We start from the raw sequence: 9,453 nt of genomic DNA, 5'->3' as shown, positions 1-9,453 counted from the left end.
CCCCTCAGTTGAAGTCAACAGAGTCCCATCCTTACTGTATACAGCTTGGATGTTTCTCCGTTTCCCCCTCCTGAGGTTCCGGATGGTTTTCCAGAAAAACCTTGGTGCCGACCAAAAGTCCTTCTCCATGGCTACTCCGAACTCCTCCCACACCCGCTGCTTTGCCTCCTTCACGGCAGCGGCTGTCGCCCTTCGGGTCTGTCGGTACCTTGCAACTGCCTCAGGAGTCCTCCGGGATAACATATCCCGGAAGGCCTCTTTCTTCAGTCGGACGGCTTCCCTGACCACCGGTGTCCACCACGGTGTTCAAGGGTTAACGCCCCCTTGAGGCACCTAAGACCTTGAGACCACAGCTCACCGCCGTAGCCTTGGCAATTGAAGCTTTGAACATCATCCATTCCTGTTCGATGCCCCCAACCTCCACAGGGATGCTAGAAAAGCTCCGCCGGAGGTGTGAGTTGAAGATCTCCCGGACAGGGGCCTTCTCCAGACGTTCCCAGTTTGCCCGCACTACCCGTTTGGGCTTACCAGGTCTGTCCAGAGTTTTCCCCCACCCTCTGACCCAACTCACAACCAGATGGTGATCAGTTGACAGCTCCGCCCCTCTCTTCACCTGAGTGTCCAAAACATACGGCTAACATACGGATAACAAAATCGATCATCGACCTTCGGCCTAGTGTGCTCTGGTACCACGTACACTTATGAACATCCTTATGCTCGAACATGGCGTTCGTTATGGACAAAACGGAGGAGTTTAGAAACGATCCCGAAGCCGGATAACTTTGAAAACTCCGGGTAGCGTATTCGTGTTGACGGACGGAAACGCATAAGTTTGTAAACGATGACGTAGACACCCGCGATCGACTACCAGGTTAATTTAACGCGGACAACTGATTACAGGCATTGCTGACCTTGTTGTCTTTACTAGCAGCTGTTGTCCAGTTAAAGTCTGCATGTCTGCGGAGGTTGTTATTGTAGCGATCAGTGAGCGGCGTGAGAGAGAGAGAGAGAGAGAGATCAGTGAGCAGAGAGAGGGAGAGAGAGACCCGCAGAGCTGTAACTAACGTTAAGTCTGAAAAATAAAACTTATTAAACTTTCCACGAACTATCTGTTTGAGTTTATAGAGGAAGAGTTGAGAGAAGATCTTAAGTATCAAACACGTACTTACAATCATTAAAGACTACTTTATTACTCTGGTTGCTTAGTTACAAAATACGACAATCTTCCTACTACTTCCTGTTTACATCGGCGCATGCCCAGTGTACGTGAAGAGTCACGTGATATTCGTTTCCAGGCGTGTGGTGTGGACAGAGATCATTTCGGAAACAATGGCTGAAACGCTGTATGGATGGAGATCGTTTTCGTTTGAAAACTCTGTTTCCAAACGAAAACGTAGTATGGATGTAGCCTAAGAAGGCTGAATACTCTGAACTGTTGTTCGGTGCATATGCACAGACAACAGAGTTTTCCCCCCATAACCCGCAGGCGTAGGGAGGCGACCCTCTCGTCCAAACTCCGACGCAGCGGCACTCAGCCTGGTATTTATGAGTATCCCCACACCCGCCTGGCGCCTCACACCCTAGGCAACTCCAGAGAAGAAAAGAGTCCAACCCCTATCCAGGGGTACGGTTCCAGAACCGATGCAGTGCGTAGAGGTAAGCCCCACCAGATCTAACTGGTAGCGTTCCACCTCCCGCACAAGCTCCGGCTCCTTCCACCACAGAGAGGTGACGTTCCACGTCCCCAGAGCCAGCCTTTGCCGCCCGGGTCTGGTCCGTCAAGGTCCCTGGCCTTCACTGCCACCCACGGGGCAGCGCACCCGACCCCAGCGGTTCCTCCCGCAGGTGGTGAACCCACAGGATGGAGAGGAGGGGGGTGCCACATTGCTGCTTCGGGCTGTGCCCGGCCGGGCGCCGTGGCAAACCCGGCCACCAGGCACTCGCTGTCGGGCCCTCTGACTGGGCCTGGCTCCAGACGTGGGCCCTGGGCTTCCTCCGGGCAGGGTCTCCTCAACTCTTCTTTGTTTTTTCATTGGGGTTTTTGAACCATTCTTTGTCTGGCCCTTTGCCTGAGACCAATTTGCCATGGGAGACCCTACCAGGAGCTCTAGGCTCCAGACAACATCCTCTCCACCACGTTAAGGTGATGGCTCTCCTCCATTGTTATGCATGTGAATTAAGTCAGCGTGTCTTGGCACAAAGAAAAAATGGTTGGTGTTCATCAAAGAAGCTACAGTTTTTGCCCAAACACCACTACATTGGTAAAGGAAAACACTTTATAAAATACAATGTTTTTGGCTCGCTTAATTAAACAGTCAACATTAGCCAAACACAAATTCTGGGCTTGTCCGGGAATCTGGTGGTTTTGGTGTACAGTGTTCTGTAGCGCCTACTATAGGGGAGGAGCTGGAACAGTTTGTGTCCAGGGTGTGATGGGTCTGCAGTGATCTTTCCTGCCCGTTTTCTGACTCTGGAGGTGTACAAGTCCAGGATGGAGGACAGGCTGAAACCAAAGATTCTCTCTGTAGACCTGACAGTCTGTTGTAGTCTGTTTCTGTCCTGTTTGATGGCCGATCTAAACCACCCAGAGATAGAAGAACAGAGAACAGACTGGAAGATGGTGTAGTAGAACAGAATCAGCATCTCCTGAGGCAGGTTACTTCATGAGCTGGCGCAGGAAGTACAGCCTCTGCTGGGCATTTTTCCTGATGGTGTCGATGTTGGAGGCCCACTTTAGGTCCTGGGAGATTGTGGATCCCAGAAACCTGAAGGTCTCTACAGTAGACACAGTGCTGTTTAGTATGGTGGGGGGGGGGGGGCATTGTTGGGTGGCTCCTCCTGAAGTCCACTGTAATCTCCACAGTTTTGAGCTTGTTTAGCTCCAGGTTTTTCTTACCATACCAGAGGACCAGCTGTTCAACTTCCTGCCTGTACGCAGACTCATCATTAGTGTAGAGGGAGAAGAGCAGTGGGGAAAGCACACATCCCTAGGGGGCGCCAGTGCTGATAGTCCGGGTGCTGGATGTGTTATCCCAGCCTCACCTGCTACCTGTTTGTGATCCACTGACAGGCGGAGGCTGGCACAGTGAGCTGGGAGAGTTTGGGCTTGAGTATTTCTGGGATGATGTGTTGAACGTGGAGCTGAAGTTCACAAACAGAACCCTTGCGTATGTCCCTGGGGGGGTTGAGTTGAGCAGCATGTAGTGCAGTGTAGTGTAGTGCATGTTGACTGCATCATCCACCAACCTATTTGCCCGTTAGGCAAACTGCAGGGGGTCCAGCAGGGGCCCTGTGATGTTCTTCAGGTGGGTCAACACCAGTCTCTCAAAGGATTTCATGACCACAGACGTCAGGGCGACGGGCCTGTAGTCATTTAATCCTGTGATGGAGGATTTATTGGGGACCGGGATGATTGTGGAGTGTTTGAAGCCGGAGGAGACTTCACACATCTCCAGTGATCTGTTGAAGATCTGCATGAAGAGGTGGGCTTGCTGGTCAGCACAGACTTTCAGGCAGGAGGGTGACACACTGCCTGGGCTTGGTGCCTTCCTGATCTTCTGCCTGTTTCTACACATTTTTACTTTTCCCCCTATGTGGGTCAGTCACTGTTATGTGTTATGTTTATTCATGCAAACATCCAAAACCCTAGGTGCAACAACAACTTTGTTCCATGTTGCAAATGCAACACATTGCACACACAAGTAGGCTACAGGCGACGCAACCCCTCCGCCAGGTTTCTCCTGAACCTATGTCTTGCGATCTCATCGGCTGTGGCCCCTGATCTGACAGAGTCCCTGACAGATGGGTCTGCGATGCACCAGCCAGCCTCTCTGCTTGTGTCTTTGAACAGTTCACACATATCGCTCTATTTGCCACTGATCTGGGACTTTTGTCCTGGAGTTACAAAAACGGTGAATGGAAAATCGAAGCTAAAGTCATGTAGTGTGAACAAGGCATTAATGGCCTGCTTGAGGTTCTGTCTAGTCAGCCTGCCTGTTCTCTGAGCTGTTTGGTGCTCGTGGTTATTGTACCTTATGATGATTTTGGTTGGGGGGCAGACCTGAAATAACAATATATGCGCATAGAGTGTCAGCAAATGCTGTGGCCTTTCATGGACTCCATTACGCATGTTAGATGCTTTAGGAGTCTCTGTCATGGCCAGGCTGTGCCTCCCGTTCAACTCTGCATGTCCTGTGTGTGTGTGTGTGTGTGGTATGGGCGTGGTTTTGACCTGGTCTCCTCCTGGCTTCCTCCTAATTACGATTCACCTCACCTGCCTAGTCAACCCAGCTGCCTTCCATCAACTCATCACTCAACAGTATATCTACCCGTTCTTCATCCACTCTTCGCCAGGTTGTTGTTACAACCTCAGTGGTATTTTGTTTGTTCTCGGTAGCTCTGTTTAATTCTTTTTCAGAGTTTATCCAAGTGTTTTCCCTTGTACTTACCTTCCTGTGCCTGCAGTTTGGATCATCCTCCCAGTCTACCTTGTCCTGTCCGGTTTCCACCCTCGCCCTCTCGTCCTCGGATTCCCCGTTGTTCCATGACAGTTTTCTCTTTGTGTCCTCCCAAAAATAAAACTCTTACACTCTCACACTTCCTAGTCTGTGTCTGCATTTGGGTTTGCCACCACACCCCGTGACACCCTCCCCACTGTAGTCCTGGATGGTTAAGCCCTTCTCAGTTGCTGTCTGTCATGAAGAGATACCTATGATCCTTTAAGCAGTTTTCACTGCAGGGACCTACAGTTTGAGACTTTTGGAAAAAGGCTCTGAAAGATGCCTCTGTAAAATGTGGTCATACTGAGTGAAGGGATGTTTACCTTCTTCCGTCTCTGCAGGAAATGAAGGTGGGCTTGTTGCTGCTGGGCCCTCTTGCTGAGAGCTGGGATGTTGGTCTACCAGGTGAGGTTGTCCGCAATGTGTGCGCCTAGGAACTTGGTACTGCTTTCTCTCTCAACAATTGATGTCATTGATGGTCAGCGGGAGTTGTTCACTGTGGCTTCTTCTAAAGTCAATGACCATCTGCTTGGTCTTCCACACATTTAAGGGGAGGTTATTGGCAAGGTATGTTGTGTGGTACTGTATCCTTCTGGGGGTTGGTCCTGGATGAGATTCTGTCATTCTGGCTGGGGTGAAACACAGAGATTGCTCTTGGGTCATGGCAAGGCTATCAGGGCAGGTGTGCCATTCAAGGTGTGCATACAATTGATCTAACTGGTCTGAGAGGAAGAGGTCATTATCACACACCAATGGTAAGGCATTGTGGTCTGTAATGACTTGGATTCCCTTCAACAGGAGCTGTGTCTATCTGTTATCTGTGAACTGGCCGTTGATATTTAGGGTGTGCTGTTTAGTTCTAATGATACCATGGGACAGATTAATCCTTGCTTTCTTGAAACCAGCGTCTCGGGTCCTCAGCAGGCCCTGTCCTCTATGGTTTCTGGTTGGAGCACATGGTGATTGTCCCTGTGACTGTTCCGTCGTTAATGCACTTGGGATGCCTAATATGGCTTCTTTGAGCTGTTTTAAGCCTTGTCCAATATATGATTTCCCCTGGTTGCAATGCTTTTTGGTAAAACTTTGGCTGGACTGACTTTTAAGTTTGCATGGTTGAAATCTCTCAATACAATGAAAAATGCATCAGTGGGGGCTGTTTGCTGCTCAGGGATGGTGTTGTGCGGTTCATTCATAGCCTCCTTAGCATTAGCATGTCTGGGGGTATACACAGTCACAATAATGATAGTTGTAAACCTTCTTGATAGATATGGCCGTTACTTTAAAATCATGAAAATCATGAACCAGACATTGCTATTATTCTGTCCACTCTGTGAAGACAGAATCCATCTAGCTGGACAGCAGTGTCCGGGAAGTTTTCGTTCAGCCATAAAAACAAAGACACAGCAGTCTGTCATCTAATGCTGCATGTAGTCCTCTGTAGTGTCAGAAAATCCAGTTGCTTATCCGGTGAGTGTACATTTGCCAGTAAGGATAGACGGCACAGCCGGTCGTTGGGGGCAAACTTTGAGTCTAGCATGGATACCACTGTGCTTACCGCTTATGACTTCTATTCTATTTAATTCTATTTATTTGTACAGCCCAAAATCACAAATCAAAAATTTACTCCAGAGGACTTTACAATATGTACAACATACGACATCCTCTGGCCTTTGACTCTCTCATCTAGAAAGAAAAAAATCCCACCCAAAAAAAAACGTTACTGGTGAGCCTCATCACGCCAGCTGCAGATGTAGGTGAGGCTGTGGTATCCGGGCCTGGTTGGCGCAGCAGCCCGAGTGACTGTAGCTCTACCATCAGGATACTTGTATGGTAGGAATTGGTGATCTGTTGATATGTAACACAAGCTGTTGAATGTCTGCCAGGGCTGTCGCTGTAAATACAATTAGCAGACGCAGACAAAAACTCACATGAGCGCTTAAACACAAAAACACTTGTGCCGCTGCAACAGTGTGCCATTCATACTAAATGTGGGCTAAATCAACCTTCTGGGTCATATTTAATTTTGTATTTTTTTATAGAAACATAAAGTGATTAATAGCTTTTATCATGCAGACACCTTTTTCGTTTTGTTTTTTTACAGTTTGGTTTTGCATGACTCAAAAAGTTTTGCCAGCAAATGATGGCACTCTTCTTAGAGGCTTCTATTGTGGCTGCAGTCGGCATCCTCGATCGCCTCCAGTAACATGTCAGAGAACTTCAATTCATCAAGAGAGAGAGAAAGAGCAAGAGAGAGAGAGAGATCAGCATTTTGTGCAAGAAAAAAAAAGCATACACCTCGACACATAGCTCTCTCTCACACACACTCACTCACTCACTCACTCACTCACTCACTCACTCACTCACTCACTCACTCACACACACACACACACACACACACACACACACACGCACACACCACATTAGAAACACACACAGACAATTTTCTGCCTCCCTCACGCTCCAGCGATCGCAGTCACACTGACTGCTGGCTTGCTTCCACACACATACAGACACACACACATGCATACATACTGAGTCAGACTCACACTTATTCACTCTCACACACACTCTGAGTCACACACACTGCAGCAGCCCACGCCCCCCCCCCCCCCCCCCCCCCTCTCTCTCTTAGCCTGCGCTCGTCCCGCCTTCTTGTGAACAGAAAACACTCGGGTCTCCATCGTACGGGACCGGCTGCTGCTTCCTTTGAAGCTCCATCTCTCTGCTCACTCGCTACCAATCAGTCTTTCTCTTTCTTTCTTTCTTTTTTTCTTTTCTTTTCTCTCTCTCTCTCTCTCTCGCTCTCTCTCTCTCTCTCTCTCTCTCTCTCTCTCTCTCTCTCTCTCTCTGCTTATCCTGCTGCTCCCTCTCCGCTCAGAGCAGGGTTGTGTACAGTTGGGGTTTGTGTTGTCAGCTAGCGGAGGGAACATGCAGCATCCTGGAGGAACATGCGTGGCGTTACCCAACGTGGACGCCTGTCCTCAGCTGTCCTGCGCAGCCCTCACCTTCATGTATTTACAGCAGGTGAGTGTGTTTGTGTGTGTCATGTACATGAATCCTCATCTTGTGCACATGTCTTTGTCTGCTGCTTGTGGACATGGGAAGTGAAGTGGAACAGAATGACTGCGGCTCTTACTTGCGGGGCAAAATAAGAGTGTTTGAATATCTAGCATCTGTTAATGCGTAGTGTCAGTTTGTGCCAGTTTGAGAGGCATCAGTCCTTATCCTGCCATCATGCTGAACTGTGTACAACTGATATGGGCTCTCCTCCACTTCTTTGAAGATGAGGCAGGTGGGGGGAAGTCCACATCCAGGAAAGGTTCAGTGATGTTGACATCTGTTAGTAGGCGAGACAATGGGTCAGGATCTGCCTGCTCTGTTTGTTGATACCCTGTAAAAAGCATGTTTAGTACAATGTTCACAAAGTGTAAGCTCTGAATACTTTGTATGTATGATTAGTAATGATTAGTAATGAAAAAGAGGTCAACACCCGCAATTTATTTTGTGACTAGCTCTTAGTTCTACACAATAGCATTGTTTAGTTAGTTCATTTAATATTATTCTATTTTATGACATATATTGTGCATTTTTATATTTAACATTTTTTACTCGGATATTTTTATTGCTTACCAGTATAAATGCTGCTGTAGCAAACAAATTCCCCTTATGGGATTATTAAAGTAACTATCTATCTATCTATAGTGTTTTATTTTGTAAGACGTTTTGAAGGACGAATCACAACATGAAATGAATACAATCAAGGCATAGTTCAAATTTAAAGGCAGGAATTATTTTGCAATTTTTTATTTTATTTTGGATGCACACTGACTGCCAATTTGAAATAAAAACATGAAAAGCCTGACACATGAAACAATTATCAGACAATTCTATTTTTTTCAAAAACAAAGATAAACAGTATTTGCAACTATATATATATATATATATATATATATATATATATATATATATATATATATATATATATATGAAACACAGTTATTGCTTTATTTATTGTTATTGTATTGTATCTTACTTCACTCCTGTATATTACTATGCATTGCATAATATGCTATTATAATATATCCCTCTATCCTTAAGAGTATGACAAATATGCACAATTGGTTGAAATCCTTTTTTTTTTCAAATAGTACAGTAATGCACATAAAAACATTTATGGACAGTGACTTTGGCGCTGCTTTTATAAAGGAATACAAATTTGAATGAATACATTTCAATATACTGTATTGTTTCTTTACTTATTCTTTACTGTCCTTTGCTTATTGTATCTGTATATAGCTTACTGAATGTGATTTATAGATGTCTATCAGTTCTGTCATATCAGTTGTGCCTACGTTTTTGGTCTAGTAGTGTAAAAATGAGTTTTGCTGGCTGAGTGAAAAAAAGAATTGCGGTTGCCAGTGACGGTAGCTTAGCTATCTACAAATGACAGCTTTGTGCAGGATGTCCAGTGACCATTCTCTCTGACCAATCGGTGGTCTGCAGTGTTTTGACTCTACCTTCTAGTATTGGCTCAGTTCACTTGGAGCCTCATACAAGTTGGTACCAACATAAGTACCGGGTACTATCCAAAACTTTTGTTCATGGAAAACCAAGAAAGAGCCCATGCAGTGGGAATGTGGCATGAGCGACTTCTACTTCCTGTACGTTGCACGTTGATAATCCACTAGAGGGCAGTTAACACATAAGCGTCAGGTAATTATTGATATCGTTGAAGATGTAGAGGTCTCAGAAACTGATGATGACAGTATGGGGTTGAATTATTTTAATATTGGCAACTACAAACTTCCACACAGTTCATGCTGTTCTGTGTTGTCAATCATTTAGTTAGCTAAATATTGTAAGCATGAATTTCCTTTCAGATCAGACTTGTTTTAGCAGCCACACCTATGGAGGCATTGTTGCAAGTGGAATATAGTTCAACTACTGTTGCAGA

The 9,453-nt window shown here is 46.2% G+C and overlaps 1 protein-coding gene across 9 annotated transcripts in view; it reads left to right on the top strand.

Annotated features, from left to right (window-relative positions):
* The first annotated feature begins 7,182 nt into the window (after window positions 1-7,182).
* rbfox1 (RNA binding fox-1 homolog 1) overlaps window positions 7,183-9,453 on the top strand; it is a 130,996-nt gene continuing 128,725 nt past the window's right edge. For all 9 annotated transcript variants that reach the window (XR_011103957.1, XM_068724779.1, XM_068724787.1 and 6 more), the window contains exon 1: window positions 7,183-7,523. Coding sequence is in view for 8 of the 9 variants with exons in the window: in XM_068724779.1 (XP_068580880.1) it covers window positions 7,428-7,523 (96 nt within the window). In the remaining variant the exon portion in view is untranslated. The remainder of the gene's footprint in view (window positions 7,524-9,453) is intronic.

This window comes from Cebidichthys violaceus, unplaced genomic scaffold (assembly GCF_023349555.1).
Source record: "Cebidichthys violaceus isolate CVI_PGR_0920_01 unplaced genomic scaffold, fCebVio1.0.p SCAF_32, whole genome shotgun sequence".
NCBI lineage: Eukaryota > Metazoa > Chordata > Actinopteri > Perciformes > Stichaeidae > Cebidichthys > Cebidichthys violaceus.
This window is presented reverse-complemented; position numbering and strand designations above follow the sequence as displayed.